Source organism: Rhinatrema bivittatum, chromosome 3, assembly GCF_901001135.1.
Source record: "Rhinatrema bivittatum chromosome 3, aRhiBiv1.1, whole genome shotgun sequence".
NCBI classification, from domain to species: Eukaryota; Metazoa; Chordata; class Amphibia; order Gymnophiona; family Rhinatrematidae; genus Rhinatrema; species Rhinatrema bivittatum.
The window spans coordinates 160,174,327-160,197,721 of NC_042617.1; the positions used below are offsets into that span (position 1 = coordinate 160,174,327).

The 23,395-nt window shown below is 42.9% G+C and overlaps 1 protein-coding gene across 7 annotated transcripts in view; it reads right to left on the reverse strand.

The window, feature by feature from the left end:
- Positions 1-23,395, reverse strand: part of LTBP1 (latent transforming growth factor beta binding protein 1) — a 737,653-nt gene that overhangs the window by 194,525 nt on the left and 519,733 nt on the right. For 6 of the 7 annotated variants that reach the window (XM_029593891.1, XM_029593888.1, XM_029593890.1 and 3 more), the window contains 4 exons: positions 17,645-17,767; positions 14,837-14,959; positions 12,164-12,289; positions 10,073-10,198 (listed from right to left, as the gene is read on the reverse strand). In XM_029593891.1, the coding sequence (XP_029449751.1) occupies positions 10,073-10,198; positions 12,164-12,289; positions 14,837-14,959; positions 17,645-17,767 (498 nt within the window). The remainder of the gene's footprint in view (positions 1-10,072; positions 10,199-12,163; positions 12,290-14,836; positions 14,960-17,644; positions 17,768-23,395) is intronic. The other variant, XM_029593886.1, reaches the window with a different exon arrangement.

Genomic DNA, 23,395 nt, shown 5'->3' on the forward strand with positions numbered 1-23,395 from the left:
TATTTCCTAGCATGTAGACAGATGGACTCAGAACCAGTGGGATGTACCAAAGCTACTCCCCAACAGGGTGGGAGGCTGCCCACACTCCAGTCAACACTGCACGTGCAAAGGCTGCATCCTCCCTGGCCTGCACATCCAGATGATAAAACATGGAAAAAGTGTGTAAGGAACACCATGCCACAGTTCAGCATATATCGACGGGAGACAACAGACTAACCTCCGCCCACGACACTGACTGAGCCCTAGTGGAATGCGCCCTAACCTGAGTAGGCAACGGCTTCCTGCATCTCGTACACGGCCATGTCTATCTCCTTAATCCAGCGAGATATGGTAGCCTGCGAAGCCAGAGAACCCTGCTTACTCCCACCATGGAGAACAAACTGGCGATCCATCTTTCAAAAAGATTCAGAAATCTCCAGATACTGCATGACAAGTCACTTGACATCCAAGGTGTGCAAGAAGCAATACTCCTCCGCCATCCCTGACGTTATCCAGGGATGGTAAGGAAATGGACTGATTCAAATGAAAGTCTGAGACTACCTTGGGCACAAAGGATGGAACAGTACGCAGTTGTTATGCCCCCAGAGTCACCTGAAGGAATAACTCCCGGCAAGACCATGCCTGCAGCTCAAAAATTCGATGCCTGGAACATATAGCTACCAGGAACACAGTTTTCAAGGTCAACAACCACAAGGAAAGACTACGCAGCGGTCAGAACGTAGTGCCCACCAAAAAATCCAGCACCAAGTTAAGACTCCACAAAGAAACCAGTAACTTCAAGGGAGGCCAAAGATGCTTCACTCCCTTCAAAAAACGGGCCACATCAGAATGAGACGACAATGAAACACCATTCACCACACAGGCAAGAGCCACAACCTACACGTTCAAGGAATTAAGGGTCAAACCTTTATTCAACCCATCCTGAAAAAAATCCAGATTGAGAGGGATCTTAACTGAATGAGGAAGAACACCCCGCTCCTCACACCAGGCGTAAAAAACTCTCCAAACCCACACATAAGCCAAGGAAGTAAATAACTTGCGAGAGTGGAGTAAGGTGCAATCACCGCAGAGGAATAACCATGCTTTAACAGGTGAGCCCTCTCAAGGCCAAACCGTAAGACAGGATCGAGTCGGATCCTCGTGAAGAACTGGTCCCTGCTGTAACAGGTCCATGTGCAGTGAAAGATGAAGGGGGGCCCCCACCAGGAGTCATCACAAATCTGCATACTACGGACGCCTGGGCCAGTCCAGTGCAACCAGGAGAACTAGCTCCCTGTGGCCTTTGATCTTGCGAATTATCCTGCCCAGCAAGGGTCACGAAGAAAAGGCATAAAGCAATCTGTCTTCTGGCCAGACCTGTACGAGAGCGTCTATGCCCAGGGACCATGGATCTCTCCTGTGACTGTAGAATCGAGGAACCTTTGCATTTCGAGAAGTCACCAGCAGGTCTAGGAACAGAAGGCCCCAACGATCCACAATAAGCTTCAGCTGACAACACCCATTCTCCTGGGTCTAGACTCTCCCTACTGAGAAAGTCTGCTCTTACATTGTCTTTTCCTGCAATGTGAGAGGCCAAGATCATCTGCAGATGACCTTCCACCCATTCCATACGTTAGTCTATTTCTTGTGACACTTGCTGTCTCTCTTGGTTCCTCTCCAGCGATTGATATAGGCCACCGTCTTCGTTGTCCGACATCACGCGAACTTCTTGATCCCGCAGCCTGTGGCTGAACTGCAAGCATGCCAGCCATACTGCCCAGGCCTCCAGGCAATTGATGTTCCAGCGGGACTCTTCGGCATTCCAATGCCCTTGGGCTGTTAATGCCTGACAGTGAGCTTCCCAACTGTGGAGACTTGCATCAGTCATGAGTACCAACCAGTTTGGAGAGGACAAGAGAACTCCCTTTCTCAGATGATCCTCCTGCAACCACCACTGGAGGTGAGAACAGATTTCCATCAGCAAATGGAGCCAAACCACATAGTCCTGAGGCGAGATAGCAGACAGCACTGAAGAGGATGCATATGGGCTCTTGCCGGAAGTTCAGATCCAGAAATTGATATCTCAAGTGCATCAGTTGATGAACACCATACGACAGTCAGTGTGGTCCTACCTACAGGTGCTCAGCTTGATGGCGGCTACTCTGGAAGTGATGCTGAGAGAGACTCTTTATAAGGCTCTCATATTAGTCAACTATTTATACCACTGTAAGAGGGGGAACTAGTAACTCGAGGTGAGGTTTTGGTGGTGGTTTAGGGTTTGGGGGCAGTTTTGCATGCACAGTCAGATGTACAAACAGCACAGTCCACATTAGTGAAGATTTGACGTGAATTGGAGTGAGGAAAGGTACACAAAGATGAGATTTGTACAATGGCTACTCAAGGTCTCTCTTTAGGAAATAATCAAAGGGTGTGGGGGAGGATGAGAGTTTCCCCTCTACCCCCAATGGTTGGAGGGAGCAGAGGGAAGGAAATCCCCTCCCCCGCAAAAAAAATCATCAGAGGGTTCAGAGGCTCCTGCCTTAATATTACCCCTCCTCTTGGTCTCCCATGTCTAGACTCCATCTCTCCTAACCTCTGGAGGTAATCAGCAAAATTCAGTGCAGGGCCCATGAGCCGCCAAATATGCACTCTCACTCTGCCATGGCCCGGTCCCCTCATCCTGCACGGGCTTCCTGTTACCAGGTAAATCAGTGTGGGTCATGGCAGGGCCTATGAGTTTTGCTGAAATTCTTGGCTGCGGGGTCTGGCTGAAGGAGAGTAATGCAGGCCCAAATGGTGACATGGCAGTTGTAGGAATGCTCCAGCACCTGTTAAAATTTGGCACCAGAAGCCGTTTCCCACATTACTTATGCCTAAATTTGTGTCTGTGTGCTATGCAGTTTCTGCATATTTGTTTTGTCCTTCTTTTCTGAGCATTCCTAGGTGTTTGTAACTTTCAAGGTACTTTTAACAGCAGTCTCTGGCCTGTGGCTTAGCTGTTGATTTCATCATGAAAACATATTGTACTCCTAGGAAATATCTATTGTTACAATGAAGGATATAAAAAAAGTAATTGGCATTTTCCTTACGTTTTGGGAACATATAGATGCAATTTTCAAAACTAATCAGGTAATTTCAAAGTCCATGGTTACCTGCACCAGCTGAATTTGTACCAGTTCTCAAAAGGGTAATTCGTGCCAACTTTCTTTTCGAAAATTGCTGAAGGAAAAAGTAGTACAGAGATTTACTCCTGCTTTTTCTGCAAATAACTTTTCCCTGCAGAATTGCATACACTGCTGCCTCCCCCAACCTAACCCTACCTACTTTTCCTATGGGTAAATAATCATCCCTTGTTGATCCCCCAACGCATCCTTTCACCCATGTTTAGGGTGTGGAATTTTAAGACAGCCTATTTTCTGGGGTACATAACATAAGAACATAAGATACGCCATACTGAGCCAGACCAAGGATCCATCAAGCCCAGTATCCTGTTTACAACAGTGGCCAATCCAAATCACAAGTTCCTGTCAAGTACCCAAACATTAAATAGATCCTATGCTACTAATGCTGGCAATAAGCAGTGCTATTCTCTATTGATTAATAGCAGTTTATGGACTTCTCCTCCAGGAACTTATCCAAACTTTTTTTAAATCTAGCTACAGTAACTGCCTTAACTACATCCTCTGGCAATGAATTCCAGAGCTTAATTGTGCGTTGACTGAAAAACAAATTTTCTCAGATTTGTTTTAAATGTACTACTTGCTAACTTCATGGAATGTCCCATAGTCCTTGTAGTTTTCCGAAGGAGTAAATAACCAATTCACATTTACCCGTTCAAGTCCTTTCATGATTTTGTAGACCTCTTATCATATCCCCCTCAGCCAGTTTTTCTTCAAGTTGAACAGCCCTAACCTCTTTAGCCTTTCCTCATAGGGGTCCTGTAGGAGATACGAGATGGGTATGCACTGGAATTTCACAGTATTCCTCGGGATGTGTTCATGGTGTTCCCTTGTCACTCCCCACTGAAGAAACAGGCAGTGGAGTTTATGCTTCAAAGGCTCTCAGACTGAAGGCTGTGGTTCTGGTGCACACGTCTCAAGAAAGTATGGGGCGATATTCCATTAATTTTGTTGTGCCCAAGAAGGAGGGCTCCTTTCGTCCCATCCTGGATCTCAAGAGGGTCAACCATCATTTGAAGGTGACTTATTTTCGCATGGAAAGCTTACACTCTGTGATAATAGTGGTGCAGTTGGGAAATTTTCTGACATCCTTGGATTTGTCAGAGGCTTACCTTCATATTCCCATCCAATTGGAACACCAACACTTTCTACGCTCTGCAGTGTTGGGCTTCTACTTCTCCAGAAAAAGATGCATTCAAAAAGCACCATAAGTTGCAAAAATCGAGACGTAAGAGTAGCACCAGAGTAGCACATGTGCACAAGATATGTGACACCAAAGTACCATCAGCGCATGTAATGTACAGCTCTGAAAGAACACAGATGTTGGGCACATATAGGGGTAGATTTTTTTAAAAAACACGTGGGCGTCCATGTGCGTGCAGTTTCCGGCATGCGCACATGGATGTGCCGATTTTATAACATGCACCAAGAGACCGTGGCAAAGGTCCATAACATCAGATGTGTTCAACATTCCTTGGAACAAATGTCTGAGGTACGCGTATCCACCGATTCCACTAATTCCAAAAACAATCCTAAAACTTCAGGAAAGACAAAGGAACCATGACTCCAATAATACCCGCTAGCAATGACAAAGTTGGTATTCCATGGCTAAAAAGGTTAGCATAGTACCACTGTGGCTGCTCAGTGCGGCCACGAGTTGGGAAACAGCCGAGGTACCCAAACTCCGACTGATTCGATACAAACAAATTCTTTATTTACAAGCAAAAACCAAAAATACCGCACAGAGGCTGCTTACCTCACAAGTCTCACAACAATTCTTGCTTAGACTAGCTTCCTGCCTTCTCTCTGGGGCCTCGCCAGCCTTCTGAACATTGCTGTCTTGTCCAAGGTTTCAGGAAAACTCCCTGGCCCAGAATCCCTTGCTGGGTTGGCTCAGCAAGGGACCAGTTAGCTGTGGCTGGTACCGATAGCTGTGACTGGATCAGATAGCTGTGGCCAGTCCTTTAAGGTGATCTGATGGAGTTTCTTATAAACCACTCTCACAGCCACCAATCTGACGCCCCATGTTTCCAAACTTTATAACTTAACAGCAAGGAAATCTTATACACCTGAATCTAAAATCCCCAGCTTTAACAACATATTGAAGGGGAAGTAATGAATAGGCTAAAGCATCCGCCGGAAATAAAATATGTTCTACTAGCAAGTCCTATAACAGTAAATGGAAAAGATTTTGTAATTGGTGTGCTAACCAAACACACCACCCATTCATTTGCCCCACTGCAAATGTATTACATTACTGTTTTTGTCAGAAGCAGAGTTAAAAACTAACAGGTAGATTTTAAAAGGGTGTGCGCGGGCATACATGTGTGCGCGCTACCCGGCGCGCACAAGTTATAAAATCAGGGGTCAGCGCGCGTAAGGAGGTGCACAATTGTGCACCTTGCGCGTGCCGAGCCACGCTGCCTTCCCCTGTTCCCTCTCCCTAAGCCTGACTTTCCCACCCCTTCCCCTAACCTTCCCCCACCCCTGTCTTTTGTCTTACCTGTTGCGCCTGCCTCTGGGTCTTTACGTGCGTTGCCGGGCCTTTTGAAAATAGGCCCGGTGCGCGTAACCCTCTGAAAATCTAGCACTAAGGGGTAGATTTTAAAAGGCCCACATGCACGTCCATGTGTGCTCGGTTCCTGGTGCGTGCACATGGACGCGACTATTTAATAACATTCGCTTGTCGGCGCACACATTTTATAAAATGCGATTCCCTCTTGCACATGCGTGCCGGATTTTAATGTCCGCATGTGCATGTGCGGGCAGCGGCCTCCTCCGCGCGCAGGCAAAGGGGGATTTTAAAAGAATCGTGCGGCAACACGATCGGGCCTTTGCCCAGGTCCCTCCCAGTCCGCTTCAATAAAGCACTGGCTGGCTGGCTGCCGGGCACGCGCTTCCCTTGGACGATGTTTAATAGCGCTATCCCAGTCCGCCTCCCGTCCCACCCCTCTCCACACAGACCCCGCCCCCAGCCTGCCCCTTTCTTCAGGCCCGGCACTTCTGCCCATATCAGGAATTATGCACGTGGCCGGGCCCTTTTCTAAAATGCGTTCGGTGCTTGCGGGGCCCGGTCACGTGCGCTACCCCCGGTATTTGCAAGCGTGGGCCTTTTAAAATGGACTTGAAATTCTCTACATATGAGTACAGTATCAGCATATCAGCAATTAGTAAATTAAAAACCAATTTCCCAAAATCCATTAGTGGCAAGATTTATCAACGGCTGATATAACCTAAAGCCCCAGTAAAAATCATTGACAGTGCAATGGGATTTAAATCTAGTATTAAAACAGTTAATACAACCCCCATTTGAACCATTTGCTACTATGGACATGAAGCTTGCAACATGTGCTTTATAATTGCAGTAAATTCTGCAAGAAGAGTAAGTAAACTGCAAGTTTTAGTAGTTTACTCTCCTTACACTCAAATATTCGACGATAGAGTAGTACTTAGAAGACACCCGAAATTTAGTCCTAAAGTAGTAGCTCAATTCCTCATAAATCAAACCATTATGCTATCAATGATCTATCCAAAGCCACATAAGGGACCAGAACATAAAGCTCTGCACATGTTAGACTGTAGAAGAGTGATCCTACTTTACTTGGAAAGAACCAAACCATATAAAAAAATCACAACTTTTTCTATAATACTATCACAAGAAGAAAGATACCCCAATTCAAAAGCAAACCCCATCAAGATGACTCACACAGTGCACATAGCTCATTGTCATAAGTGTCTGGGACAGACGCAATCACAATCTATCAAAGCCTATCAAATCCGGGCAATGGCCACTTCAATAGTGTTTAGTAACACAACCTCTATACAAAACACCTACCTGTAAGGTGGCAACATGATCCTCCCTACAATGTTTACCAGACACCCAGACACTACTGCAGGAGTGGCCAACTCTGGTCCTTGAGAGCCACAAATAGGCCATGTTTTCAGGATATCCACAATGAATGTGTATGAGTCAATTTTGCATATAATGGAGGCAGTGCATGCAAATCTATCTCATGAATATTAATTGCGGATATCCTGAAAACCATGCCTGTTTGTGGTTCTTGAGGACCAGATTTGGCCACCCCTGCACTATTGTTTGGACAAAAACAGACAGTAGCTTTGGTCAGGCAGCCTTAAAAAATGTTTTAAAATAAAAACAAAACAAAAAAAAATGGAGAGGCTGTAGGAAGAAAAGATCGCTCAATTTAGTAACTTACAACCTTTGGCTTGTCCACAGAGGAAGAAAAGTTGCTTACCTGTAATAGGTGTTCTCCGTGGACAGCAGGACAAACAGCCACACAAACCTACCCTACTCTCTGGAAAGTTAGTTTTAAGTGAGTTATTAGACTGAGGCAGGTCACGTGGTGGTGGTAAGGGAAGCACTGTGCATGCTCAGGAAAGTTCTAGGAGAGAGCAGTAGCTGACTTGGTGCCATCGGATGATGTCACCCAGTTGTGTGGATATTTGTCCTGCTTTCCACAGAAAATACTTTGCTCTCTCTTGCATCCTATATAATAAAAGCCAGTTTCTGTCTGTCACGCTCCCTCCCATAAAAGGAGTCTGATGTCATAAAGTCTCTGGCTGACCAATCAGTTTTTGAATCAATTGCCAAGTAGCCACCCAACCACACTGCCAAGTCAACAACTCAAAGCCCCAATTGTGTTTCTCTTTAAGTTGGTGAAAGGAGCTCTCCTCCTCTGCTCTGTAAAATCAACTGGTATATGGCTTTCTAATTTATACGTAGCTAGGGGAACTGAGGCTGTAATGGGAATGGGGCTACAGAGGCCGAGGAGGAGAAGGGAGACGGCTGAGAAAGGTTGGAGGGGGATAAGAGAGGAGCTGCCGGGGGCTATCGACCAACTTTGCCAAGAGAAAGGAAAAAGCTGCTGAGGGGGGCCAAAATTAAGGCTGAGCGGGCCTGAGGGGGAGGACTCAGACTGAAGGGGGAGTGCTGCATTTTGTACCGAATTATAGTTGATATTGGATGGTGGTTATACTGAGTTTCTTGCAGTATATTAACACAATACAAAATGCAGTTTAATACCTGATGTTATGCACATCATTTGATAGCTGTAAGCTGCCTTGCTTGGGCTGCCTTTGGGTTTGGTAGGGTTGGTAGGGTATAAAAATAAATGGAAATGGGGCACCAAGGGAGATAATTGAAGCGGGTGGTGGATTGGGGGGGGGGGGGTTAGAGGGGACACAGAGGGAGAGACGGATAGAGCAGGTAAGGGGGGAAAGGACTGAGGATTCAGCAGTGGTGGTGGGGGTGGGTGGAGGAGGGAGGGAAAGGACTGGGGATTGAGCTCTGACACACGAGTCAAAGAACACTTTTGGAAATGTTGTGGACTCCATGGAGAACACTTTGGGCATGTTGGGACCTGGCCACGGTAAAGGGGCTTCGGGGTGCTTCCAGATGGGGCAGGAGGGTTAGGGTAGGTGGGAGGTTGCCCTTATGCTTCAGACTTACAATGCTATTTTTAATATTTTTTTGGGGGGGGGGGGGGGGTGAAGGGTAGGCTGGCTTTTTGGGCCTTTAGGCCCGCAATACTAAAATCATACTTTGGGGGGGGGCTGGGGAGGGGGGACGTGTGCGGCAGGGCTGCCCTTTATTCCACTGGGGTGGGGAGATGGGGTTCGGGATGCGAAGCCCTCGTGCCAGAATATATATAAATATATATTTTTAAAGCTAGCACTGCTCAGTGATATTCACTGCTTAAAAGTTATCTGGGAACATGCTTCCCTCCTTCAACACACATCTAGAGATAAGCCTGAATATCTTATCTGCGGTCTTTGCCAGGCTTCTTATTAATGATTCCAACTACTGTGGCTAGGCTTCCACAGCCCACTGTGTATATAAAGGGTGGCTAAGTGCCAGGTTTTCGACCTGGACAGCCCGGTCCTGCGGCCTGTTGTACAGTGACCGGGGGGGGTACAAGGGTAAGCGGCCACTGTAAAACCCGGCCAGGCAAGGCCAGGCTCCACTCAGTGGTGGCAGCCTGGCAGCGCCCCAATCACCTGCCGGATTTAGGGGCTCGTTTTGACTCTCCTCCTCCTCCTCTGCCTCTCCCCACAGCTGTGACGCACTTGCTGCTGCTTCGCGCCGTCCTCCTGGGAGTCGCGGAGGAAGAAGAGAGTCGACCCCCGAGCGCCGCAAAGAGGCAGGCAGAGTCTGCCTAGGAAACAATCAACGTTCGATTTGAAAGGGGAAAAAGAGGGGGGGAGGGGCGGTTGCAGCCAACTGGCTCCCCCCCCCCATGTCTGGCCCTGCTCCATGGAAACGTTGGCAGCCCTACGTATATATCTCTTTTACATCTACACCTTGCATGGGTGCTAACTGAAATGTGGTTTCATGGCAAAATAAATAAATAAATAAATTCCAAATTAAAGAACCATTCATTTGCTTCCTTGCCGTTCAAACATGACTGCAGACAGGAACATAAAAAGGAGAAGGAAACTTTTCCAAGCCAGCTGCCATTTTCCATACTCCATGCTAGATCCATCAAAATGGCTTAGAACGCAAAGAGAAGATAAAAATCAACTTAAGTTTCAATACTAAGTTCCAGGCTAAGTTTTTCCTAAACCAATAATCATCCTGGTACTCATGCACTGGATTCACAATTTGTATCTTTTAAAAAGACAAGCTACAAAGAAGGCATTCTCAGTTTATCATAACACTTTTAGAAGCCATTTAGTCATAGCAGCAAGCATTTACATGCTCTCAACAAATCTATGGAGAATGCTCTTTCAAAATCAGAAGAAAAAAAAGGCTTAAAAAATGCATTTTAACTTCTTTTTTTTTTTGGCATTATCAACCGTAGTGTGTAGAGAGTCTAGTCTCTCTCTGCCCTAGTACAATGAATTCCCTTATTAAATCTATCAATCTCCAGGCACTTAACCCTTGCTCATCTTACCTTCACATGCACGTCCATCTGAAGAAAGGGAAAAGCCTATTTCACAGATGCAGTGATAGGAGCCTTCCGTATTTAAGCACTCCCCATTAAGGGAACAGAGTTCGGAGAGCTCACATTCATTGATATCTGGAAGACACAGGCACAATAAAAGGCATTCAGAGTCTTCTGATATACTCGGACGTCAGTGAACAGCTACTGTTACTGCATTCCACACCACAGTGAGGTGCGGTATTAAACCAACCACCAAAAAGGTAGTATTACAGGCTGAATGCTGCCTATCATAAGGCCAAACTCTTCACTAAAGATAATGCGAGACAACACCAGTAGAATCCTCTTACAGTTTTTATCCAATGGATTAGGCGACTGTTTTGAAACAGTTTCAGCTTATAAAGAGAGCCACCTCCAAAGATGGCAGAATGCATTTACAGCAAACATGAAATCTGTTTCAAGTGCACCGCATGGAAGTAGCTGCAAATAAAGACTATGCTTCCCTTTAAAGGCTTGGTTCACAAAAGGCTTTACTTCCCATTCTGTGTCTATGGGAAAAGACCTTGATATAACTGGGTTTATTGTATGAATCTGAGCCAAGAGACAATTGGAGGCTTCACTGTATAACAATGAAACTCATTCAGGCCGATGCAATATCTGTGTGTATGACTGAGCACCCGCTCACTGAATATGCGCTGATCCACCTCTCCCAGCTGCCCAATTTAATATTTAAATCGGGTGCAGCGGTAAAAAGCAGGCGCTAGGAGAAACTGTGCACCCCTGGCGTTTCCTCGGCAGCAGGCACCCAGGAGAGGAGAGCTGTCAGCCAGTTAGAAAAATGGACACTCAGTTTTATGAGCGGCCTTTTTTCCTAACCTGACCCGTGGCACACTTTTTTTTTTTTTTTAATTCTTCTATTTCGGTTCCTCTGACTTAATATTTCAATGATAATATTGTAAATTCATGTTGATGAGGCTATTACCTATTTCCCACAATGCAAAAAAAAAAAATATATATATATATTTATATATATATATATATATATATATATATATATATATATATATATATATATATGCACCCAACGTGCACATTTTAATCAGCAAAAATTAACACCTGCCCGGAGCAGGCTTTAATGCTTGAGGAGCCCAAATAAATTACAGAAAATACTGCTTTTCTCTTCCTTTTTTCGATTCTTCTGACTTAATATCACAATGATAAAAGCAGTATTTTCTGATTTTCTGTGATTTTTTTTGGGCTCCTCAAGAATTAAAGGCTGCTCCGGGCAGGCGCTAATTTTTGCTGGTTAAAATGTGCACGTTGGACGCATTTTTTTTTTTTTTTTTTTTGCACTGGGGGGAAATAGGTAATAGCCTCATCAACATGAATTTACAAGCAATAAGCGCTATTTCCTACGGGCTTGATTACGCATTTTTGATGTGCTAACCCCCATTTTGCATCGGGGGGTTATGGACATGCGTCCAAAACGCACATCCAATCGTGTGTTGAGCCAGTGCACGGTATTGCATCGGCCTGTTAAGGCATCACTCATCCAAGGAGGATACCCCACCGAGGTGGGAAGGGGCGTTAAAATAATCAAGCCACTTTTTTTGGATTATTACTCTCACTATATCTTGCTTTACATATAGTTATTTCAAGGATGCCATCTGCATCCCAAATATAGGCCTGGATTCACTATTCTCGCAGAGAATGGTGAATCCCGGCGATAACAGGGTGGGCCTGCGAAAGCCGCGGTGTTATCGCTGCCGGCTTTCGCACCCAATAGCGCCACCGTGAAAGGTGGTGCTATTGGGCACACTACTGGCGGCGATAACAGGTCTTACCTTATCGCCGCCAGCGAAGTTACCGCCTCGTCCGCCTCCTCGCCGCCCTGACTCCGCCCCCGGCAACCTATCGCACGTGAAAAGCTCCTTTTTGCGTGCGACAGGCTTACAAAATAACTCCCATAGTTATTTCAAGGCTGGGTACAACTAAATGGCAAATTCATTCTACTGCATCTTAAATGTATGCAATGCACGCTAAGTTAATAAATAAAATAAAGTGATTTTCTAGGGAGATGTCTATGATCAGACAATAAGGTACCTTGACACCTCCTCCCATTTATCAGCTGAAAGCCATCTGGACATGTGCATCCATAAGAGCCCACAGTGTTCGTGCAGCTCCCACCTCCTAGGCAAGCATCATCCACTTCTTGGCATTCATCAACGTCTGTAACAAAATAATTGCCAGAAATGTAAATGGTTCCCCAATGGGTTGGTCTATTAATCTAGGCAAGCATAATGCACATGATTACTTTTTTTTTTTTTTTTACATTTAAACTAAAAGGACATTAATTATACTTCACATAAGACGTAACCATTAAATGTTCCTGCTTTTTTTCCCCATCTTAATGTCAAAGTATATCTTGAAACTATACAAAAGAAAAGGCTGATCCTCATTCTTTAAAGTTTGGTTTTAATTTTTGCTGAGTTAGCTCATTCTCTAACTATCCAAGTAACAGCATTGCCTTTCTTCCTTGTTGTTTTTGTTCTGGCCATAGCAAACACAACAATGCTTTAAAACTGGCATTACTAGAAAGAATTTGGAGTTAATACAGTGAGACCTTTGTGAAGGAACAGTTCATCTACAAATAAAATAAGGTGAAATTACAGAATAATGTTCACAAGAAAAGTATTGAAAGTCAATCTGCAATTTCATTCACTGTCTGATGGACTCCAATTTAGCGGGTGAGAAACAGTGTTTTAATTTATTTAAATTAGGCCCGGCGGTAAAAAGAGGCGCTAGGGACACTACCGCTTTCCTAGCACCTCTTTTTGGACAGGAGCGGCGGCTGTCAGCAGGTTTGACAGCCGACCCTCAATTTTGCCGGCGTCGGTTCTCGAGCACGTTGACAGCCACGGGTTCGGAAACCGGATAACGGCAAAATTGAGCGTCCGGTTTTCGACCCGCCAGCCGCGGGCCCATTTTAAATTATTTATTTTTTACTTTTTTAAACTTTCGGGACCTCCAACTTAATATCGCCATGATATTAAGTGGGAGGGTGCACAGAAAAGCAGTTTTTACTGCTTTTCTGTGCACTTTCCCGGTGCCCGGAGAAATTAGCGCCTACCTTTGGGTAGGCGCTAATTTCTGAAAGCAAAATGTGCAGCTTGGCTGCACATTTTGCTTTCTGAATCGCATGGGAATACCTAATAGGGCCATCAACATGCATTTGCATGTTGTGGACGCTATTAGGTTCGAGGGAGTTGGATGCGCGTTTTGGACGCGCTATTACCCCTTACTGAATAAGGGGTAAAGCTAGCGTGTCCAAATGCCGGCTAACAGTGCGCTCCATCGGAGCGCATGTATCGGCCCATAAATGAGGTGGTTTTTAGTTTGTTTTTTGTTTTTTTATCATGTAGTCTGGTATAGCTACTCTGACACCTAGATGTGCCACAATGGCAGTTCATTATCACAAGAATATCTGCAACCACTGGCAATAAACTGGGCCACCTGGGAACTCCAGGGTTATTATGCATTCAAAACATTTGCTGGAGAAGCAGAAATGAGCACTGATAAAGGGGGTTCTCAAAAACATCTGGTCGCTTCCACTTTTCCAATAAATGCTGGAATGTTTAAGGACCCATGTTGCCTGTTTTTTTTTTTTTTTGCCTGGAGTGTAGTTACTTAACTTTATTGGCACTGTGACAGCAAATGTGCCGTGGCAACAAAGCCCTCATTCATGGAGTTGTATTGCACCTCACCAGGGAAGGTATTGCCTGATAAGGTGCAAAAGTGTAGAGCCACTGCAGTCAACCAGCTGAGGGGTTTATAAAACGACAAAAGACTGTGAAAGAAATGAGATAAAATTGCAAGAGGAATAAAGAAGAGTAGAGAGGATAACTCCCTTTCTCTTTTGGAACTTCTGGTGCATCCTTCCAGGCTTGTTATATGGATCACTTAGTGCTGGTTGATTTCCATGAACAGGATACGGGTGACATCCATAAGTGTATGATGCTTGTTTTTTGTTGTTTCCCTGCACATATCAACTGATGAACGAGGGATTTAATGACTTTTGACAAAGGGATTTCTGATCTTAAAAGTTCAAGTATATCATCATGACTAGACAATAGTTGTGCTGCTCCATTGGGAGCATCTGTAAAAAATCCAGTTTTGTTTTTAAAGACCAAATATTGTTACTATTTATTTAAAAATGGTTTTATTCTGCCTATAGCAATAAAGTTCGTGCTAAGCAGATTACAACAAAAAATAAATATCAGACATTTAATACATAAAAATTAAAATATTACAGCTAAAATAAACATTTCCCATAATCATCACCAGAGCAAAACTACACCGGTTTATGGATAAAAAGCCTGCCTTAAATAGATGAGTTCTCAGTTGTTTCTATAACTATTTACATCACTGGTTGCTTGTATATTTTTCGGCAGTGAGTTCCATAATTTTGGTCCTATTGCAGAAAAAGCTGAATGAAGGTAAATTAATTTCTGTTGGATTTTTGTAATGGATCTTTAATGAAACAGGTAAAGTAATACTTTTAAGACGGTGGAAATGCAGTAGGAACAGGTGTTAAAGATCTATGGAAAAAACATAACTTTCGCATTTGGTTTGCGGAGGGGATATAAGTACAGGAACCCATTCCTGCTGCTTCCCTGCAGATACCGGTTTGGAGTAATTAAACTAAGCAATGACAATTTCCGGTTAAGAACCATCAGATATTTATTTTTTGCCTAGCAGAATATAGTCCAGTTGTACCTTCACACTGGTCCCCTGCAGCAGATGGTTTATATCCTTTACTGCACACACAGCTGAAGGACCCTCTGGTGTTTCTGCACTCGCCATTCTTGCAAAGCTTGGTATCCTGGCATTCATCTACATCTATGAACAAAACACAAACATGCTTATGATCACTCTCCACAGAGGACTAAGCAACGGTTTAATGGTTCAAGATAAGAACTGAGTCATTCACCAAAATGCGTTATGGCGTTAACGCATGCGATAAGAACAGTAACACATGGCGCGAATGCAAATTTTTGGGAGGGGCAGGATCAGGGAGGAGTTTGGGTGGGATTTAGAAAAATGAGGGGCAATATCGCACCGAGCGATAACATAACGCATGCTATCGCATGATTTTAATGCCTGAAACAACTCACTATTTTTCCTGGCGTTAGGCTGTGTGATATGCCCGAAATAGCCATAATGCAATTTGCGATAAATTTTTAGAACTGCATTTTGGCCATTTCTGGGCTTGGAAAGAGAGAGGGGAGAAGGGGAGAGGGGAGAAGAGAGAGAGAGAGCGCCTCTGAGGAGGGTCATCTAATAGGTCAAAGTGAGGTGTTGGTGGTGGTTTAGGAACCAGTTTCTCATGTAGAGTGAGACGTACGAACAGCACAGTTCACATTGGTGAAGATTTGACGTCATTTGGAGTGAGGAAAGTCTCACAAAGATGAAATTTTGTACTATGTTATCTCACCCTAGTCAGGTGGATAGGTCCACCCCAGACAGGAAAGACAGGTTGGAAGGTCCTATGGCAAGGAAGGGGACAGTCCCAACTGGAGGGGAGGAGGGGAGTGACAAATCACCTGACCTAGAACAGGAGGCGGTCCAAAAGGAACCGGAAGAAGAAGGGGAGGAAATGGAATACATTCCAGCAAAGGTGAGCCAGGAGGAGGAGGTAGAACCCATGCTAGAAGAAAGCATTTCCAAGGAGGCCATGGAAACTGAGTAATTTAAGAGAGTGCAAAAAAGAGAAAGAGGAAACCAACACCCAGCTACATCACAACTTATAAACAGGGGAAGATGTCTGTGTGGGAAGCTGTGGCAGACCTGACTTTAAAAGGGGAATTTTAAAAGCCTAGCGTGCGTCAAAACTGGGAGATACACGCATAAGTCGGGCAAACCGGGAGATACACGCATAAGTCGGGCCTGCACACGCTGAGCAGATTTTAAAAGCCGCCTGAGTACAAGTGAACTTGTTGCTATGCGCACAAATGGAAGATTCCAAAGAAGGGATGAAGTGTGGGCATGTTCTGGGCGGGGGAAGGGGCATTCCAGGATTTGACACTGAAATTAGCATGTAAATATTTAAGCGCACAGGCACGCACGGATGTCCCCTGCCACGTAACTTGTAAAACAAAAACTTCTAGGTGGATCAGCAAGGTTTTAAAGGTCAGGGCTATTAAACTTGGGGGGGGGGGGGGGGGGGCTTGGAAGTCCTATCCCTTACCTGGGTGAACTGGGAATGAACTGGTAAAATAGTAATGGCTTCAGTTTGCATGTCTATTAAAATCCCCCTTACTTATGTGGTACAAGCGGCATTTGGGTGCATAGGAACGCGACCATTTAAAACTGCACGTTCATGAGTGCGTGTTCGAGCCAATTTATAACAACATCTAGTTGATACTGTTCCGGTAAATTTCCTCACTGAACTCCTTTGCTTTAAATTATTTGTAATTTATTTTTCTACTTTCTTAAAAATAAATGTCCATTTAAGTTGTTAATGAATATTGATGGAAACAGACAAAAATGTATACATTTTTCCATAATTACCTTAATACATAGATGTAAGTATCAGCAATTTCCATAAAAAATACATACATAGAATGCACAGCTGAGTGATCGTCATTGGCTATCTGCTAATGCCAACAGGCTAGGCCACTGCTCTGCATGGAGTTCACAAAGCATTGCCAACAGAAAGCAGCAGCTTCTTGACAGTCCACATTGTGTATCATGTGTCTGCCTCTTTAATCCTGTAACCTTGAACAAATTTATCTAAAAGCTCTTTTGTGAGCAGCTGGGCTCCAGAATCTCTTCAATATTTTTATCATGATTTGCATGGCGCATATTTATTGTGTATGCATATTTATTAAACCCAGGCTTCAGATAGAAAGATCTGCATTAAACAGTGGCCAACTTTCTCTGATCAGATATACCAAAAGCCAAGTGAATGGTCTGGTTGCCAATTTCTTTAAAGACTTGCACAATGAAAACAATAAGAGACTATTCTTTTGCCTGTATGAAGTGGGAGGCATTCTCTCTAATAATGAAAGACGAACACACCAAGCTTGTCATTCTACATTATGTGGACACAACCTTAATACCAAAAAAACTGCAAAAAATTTCCATTTAAAATGAATACAAGTGTTTAAATATTTTATATGGATTTCCTACAGACTGCTGAAAATGCAAGGCAAAAGAGCACACCATTACACCATCAAGTATTGCTTAGACTGCCTTGCCACTAGCTAAGTGCCATGTGATGTGAAGGAATTTGACACATGATCACCTGATGCTGCCTAAGAAATCATCATTTGAGTTTTCATAACGACTTTACAAACTTTATCAAAACGTTTAAGCAGAAGAGGGGGAACAGGATATACATGGCTGTCTCATGAGTGCAGCTCATCTTTACCTTATGGTCCCAGAGTCTACCTTAAAATGCAGAGAGCACACGTTATTCTTTCAACAATATTCCCACCATGTCAATATTATCACACATCAACCATCCAGATTTTTACAACTAATCCTTTGTACTTGATCAGATTTATTTGCACTTGCTCCTACCTTCACACTGATCATTTGATGCAGTCAGCTGATAACCTTTGCTGCATGTACATCTGAAAGAGCCTTGTAGGTTTGAGCACTGACCATTTCTGCAGAAACTGCCAAGTTGACATTCATCGATGTCTACAAATTAAAAAAAGAGGAGCATCATCATTTTTAATCCTAGGAGGTAAAACCTCATCTGGTTAAATAGAGGCGCACCTTACTCTGGAGCTCCTAATTGCAAAAATAGAAGCTGTACTTTTTATTCACATTTCATGTAGTGCTGTTTTCTGAGCTTATCCCAAGGGCCAACGGGCATTCTCATCAGGCTGCACAAGAGAAGAATGATCTACTTTGCCACTTTTGGGAGCTAATCATTCAGAGCAGTGGTTCCCAAACTTGTCCTGGAGGACCCCAGAAGGTTGGGATTTCAGTATATCTACAAAGAATATGCATGAGAAGAGCTAAATAAATAAATAAACAGATAAAAACAAGATAGATCCACATGCAATGGAATAAAATATGCAAATCTATATCATACATATTTATTGTGGATATGCTGAAAGCCCGACTGACAAGTTTGGGTAATTTTATAGTTCTCTGCAAACGGATAAAGTCTGCATGTATATTGGACAAGTGTAAGTTTGCTTTGAAAATTCTTGGGTAAGTGGCCAAGTTCACGTACAAATTACCCTGTACATAGTTAAACCTTCTCCAAGCAGGTAACTTATAAAAAAAAAAGTATGTCTAAGATGCAGCTTATCCCCAGAATACCACTCCTCTCCTCAGTGGATGCACAAGTACGTGCAAAACCAACTTACTGTATGCTCGGACTTTTACATTCACTGGCCCTTGACTGATTTTCAAAATGCCACTTAAAATGCAGAAAACAGGGTTTAATGCACGGAAGTTGTAGAGAGAAATCAAGTCCTCGTGGGGTAATTTTCAAAGAGGTCGATATTCAGCACCACTTAGCCAGATAAGCAAGGACTTATCTGGCCAAGTGGAAGTGGCTGAATATCTGTCTACGTTTAGGGCCTGCCACTTAAAAAAAAAAAAAAGATTAATCAGACATACGTAAAAAAGATTGAAACTTTTTCATTTTAAAATTAAAAGATTTAAATTAAAAAAAAAGGACAATGTAATAGCAGACTGTATGCCTACTGAGTAATATAGGATTATATGCAAATGTACTGCAGAAATCACTAAAGAATTCTCTTACCCTTGCCATAGGAAACCAAAAAACTTGGTAAACAGCCAAATTAAGATCAGACCTTTGGGTTGTTTAACAAGATTCTCCATGAATTACCTGCTCAGTATTGTGCTTAAAAATTACTTTTTGAGGTTTTTTTTTCTTTTAGGGGTATTGAGGGTGGGAGGAGGTTGCATTTATAGATATAGTAACAACAAATCAGGTCTAGAGATGTTTCTTTCTAAGCTGGCATCATTATACAATGTTATTCCAGTAAAGTCATTAGAAATCCCATGCTGGATACTGGTCCATCGAGCACGGCATCATGTCTCTGACAGTGGCCAGTCTGAGTAGACTGCAAGTACCCAGAAAATCCCAATATGAAAGTCTGTTTCATATTGCTTTCTCCCAAGAATTAAGAGGCTAATAATTATTTTTATACCGGTCCTCCAGAAACTTGTTCAAAACTTTTTTTTTTAAACTTAGCAATACTACTGGCTTTAACCGTATTTTCTGGCAATAAGACCATAGCTTAATTATGCATTGACTGAACATAAGAAATGCCATACTGGATCAGACCAAGGTCTATCGAGCCCTCCAACACTAACCAGAGTCTGGCTCACAAGTACCAGGTAGATCCCATAAAGTAGATCTATTTCTTGTTACTCACTCAGGGATAGCAATAGCTTTCCTTAGTCTATCTGGCTGGTAGCCTATCTGACAGCCGACTAAAAATAGCTGGGTAATTAAAAAAAAAAAAAAAAAGCAAAAAAATAACTGACTGGGAGAACTCTATTGTCCATTGTTTTATTTTGCAGAGTCTAAAGTCCGCTGAAAATTTAAGATTCTAACAAGAAAAGGCAAAATTTGGAAAGGAGCAATTATGCAGACACTGATTGGTAACTTTAAGAGTCATTACATAACAGGTGAGTGAATGGCAAACTTCGGATAGGTCCTAAGGTGGTAACAACAGGGTTGAAGAAGGCTGTCTGATAGGCAACAGAGGGTAGTGGTATACAGAATTCACTCCAAAGGTGTGTGGGTGTGTGTGGGGGGAATGTTACCAGGGGAGCCATTCAAGGATCAATCTGGGTAGAGTTCTGTTTAATATTTTCCTAAGTTATGTTGCAGAGGCTAGAAGGGATGGTTTGTCTTTTTGCAGATGGTACAAAGATTTGAAAGGCAAAGGGGAAAGAAGGCAACAGAAAGCGACATTAAAAAAATGATCAAAATCAGGGAAAATGGTTGAATAAAATGGGAAAGCTAAGCATGGAAAGATTTAATCTTAAAAAGCAGTCATGCATTTGAGGCACACAAACCAAAAGGAACATTACATAGTAGTGCACCCAACAAGAAAGAGCTAGGTGCAATGTGATGTCAAAAGGCTTCAATACAGAAGGGCATATGAATATAGCACACCTCATCCACTGGAAACTGGATAAATACTTTAACATGGTTGTACCAGAAAAACACTGGGATCATGTCCCAGACAAAATTGTAGAGAATGAAGAAGTTGTTATTACATGCGACATTCCCACTTCAACCGATAAAAAGCTTGATGCTAGAAAACTGGACATTGGAGTAAAGGTAAAAACCTCAATAACGATACAATTAATAGAAGCATCAGTATCAAATAACTATACTGTACTATGTATGGAAAAAGCGAAGGTCATCAGGCACCAAGAGATGCAAGCAGAGATCAAGAAAATGTGGCAAAAAGATACAGAAATCGTTCCAATTTTAAAAGAGTTTCCGAGTGCACCATATTACATCCTATGAGCTTCAGAAAGAAGCTCTCTGACAAGATGCAAGTATTAAGGAGGGCATTAGCATTAAAATGGAGAGATTGAAGTCAAACCCAACATACCCTGATTTATGATTCAGGTTCATTTTGATATGATATGGCATACACAAAACAAACTCAGCTGGAGACATTACTCGAAATAGCTCTTTGGGTGCTCATATCTGATGATCTCAAAGGTTGCTAAACAATACAACAAAGGAAGTGGTGAGAGTCAAATTAATTTTAGGATGTATAAGGCAAAGTATTATTAGTTAAAAAATAAGGTGTTAATACCTTTATGCAAACCTCTACTAAGACCTCATCTGGTATATTATGTCCAATTCTGGAGGCTACATCTCCAAAAGGTTATAGAGAAAGCAAACGCACTCAAGGATAGTGCTACTAAAATAGTATCCTAGGAGCTTAAGATTAAAGACCTAAATATGTGAAACCTAGACAAGAGGAGGGATAAGATATAAATAACTTGAAGGTACAAATAAAGTAAAGCAGGTATGCATGTTTCAGTGGAAAAGAAACTCTCGAATAATTTGATTAAGCATTAATGTAAGGAAATACTTCTTCCCAGAAAGGCTGGTTAACATATGAAACAGTCTTCCAGTGGAGAGGGTGAAGGCCAAAGCTGTATCAAAATTCAAGAAAGCAAAGGATAAGTACAAAGAATCCATAACTGCGGGGAACCAAAAGCAAAGCCATTGTATCAAGTAGGATCTGCGGTACTGCAGCAGGAAGGGAAAATAACAAGATTAGATGAGCCTTGTGGTCCTAATCTTCCCACAGAGTACAGTGTATGTTTCAGTGTTTAACCCATAATTTAGAAGATTGTAAGCAGCTGACAGACTTACTGAATCCTGATATTAACATTCAATTTGATATAAATGTGCCTATTTCTTTTATTTGGACTATTTTGCCAGTTTCATGTAGTATCTGTATGATTTCTGCAAGGATTTAGGTGAGAAGGAAAGACAAGGCTTGACCACTTCACATCACCATCTCTTTCTAGAAATACATAAATCGAGTTAATCCAGTGTCCATTTATGATAGCTTTTGATGTTCTCACTTTTTACTTGTTCTCTCTCTTTCTATATACATATCTACAGTATGTATATATACGCATATATTACTCTTTGTTCTAGCCATCTTTCTTCTCGTCTGCCTGGTCTTTTGATGCTTCCATTCCACCTTTTGAAAGAGCGTTACAGAAATCTCTGTTGTCTAGGATTGTGACATTCAGGGCTTCAGCTGGTACTTGGCAGCTAACAGCTTTCTTTGGTACATGGAGGGAGAACTTGAATGTGTGACAGCCAAGGAATGGTAGGAGCAAAAAATAGATGCAGTCTGTCAGTGATGGAGCATGCCTGATGGCATTGAGACAGTCTTGCTTGGAACTTCTCCACTTCTTTGTTTGCCAGAGAGTTGGTGAATGAGAGACGTTTCTGGAACTGCACAAAAGCCATACTTGACAATGGCAAGGCCACATCCAAGATGCTGGGTGACTAACACAAAGTAGTTGGCAGGTGCTTGTGTCTATCCATTCTTTGTCTAACCTTCAAGGTTTATAAGCAGGAAGGGCCATGTTACCTCTCTAATCTGCTTATCCCTTATTCATCTTTGCCATGTCTCCACTTGGTCAAAAAATATTTATTGAATCTACCATCTCTTACATTTGCAAGTCACCTGTAAAAAGGATCTTTTCACTGTTGGCCCAGTCATTTCTCTTCCAGATGATCTTCAAATAGTCACTGATTCTGATCAATTTCGTAAAAAGTTAACGAATATTATTTCATGAGGCTTTCTGTTGATGGACTGTTTAACGGCATATCTTTATTTATCCATTTCTGTTATGAAATGCAGTGTTTTATGTTTTCTCTGTTTTGTTTGTTTTTCACTATATACATTTTATATAGAATCCGTGTAGTGCAGATTTTGATATAAGTGGAATCTAAATGTTATAAACAAATAAATACATCATGTCTAACCACACTGTACATAACCGGGACCGCCTAGAGCAGTGGTGGCCAACCTGTCACGCACCAAGAACCAAAAAATGGGACGCACAATACCAAAGAGCCTCACGTTTTTAAATGGCGAAGAGTTTTGGGGGAGAGAGGGAGGCCACCTTCCCAACACTGTCTCCCAATCTCCTCACACTGCCCCCACAGTCTCTCTCTGTCAGTTCCATTCTGTTTCCAGCAGGTTCTCCCAATCCCTCCACCAGTTTCTCTTATACTCAATCCCCCAACCCTACCCCCAGCAGTCTCTGTCTCAATTTCATTCTATTCCCATTAGTCTCTCTCTTACTCCTCCCACAAATTTTTAATAATATCCCACCTTGTCCACCCAAATCTTTCACTCCTCTCATTCCATTCCCATCAGCCTCTCTCTTTCAGTCCCATCCTGTCCTCAATCTCTGTCACACTAGGCTGTCTCTCAATCCTCCCACTCTGTCACCACCTCTTTCTGACCAGCATCTTTCTTCTCGCACCCTATGCTCTGCCCAATGTCTGTCTCTTTCTCTCTCTCTTATTCCTACCACTCTCATTCAATTATCCCCAGCATAACATACCTCAGACCACACAAGAACAATAACAGGGGCTCAGTAGCGCCAAGATTAACATTTCTCTCCCCATCCCTTGTGCTACTCTGTTCTCCCCTTCTCACTTTCTGTCTACTTCTAGTAGTTTCCCTGCCCCCACTCCTTCTTACTCTCCCCCTTCAATGCACTCTCTGGCTCTCTCGCAAACACTCTCCACCCTCTAGTTTTCACACATCTACC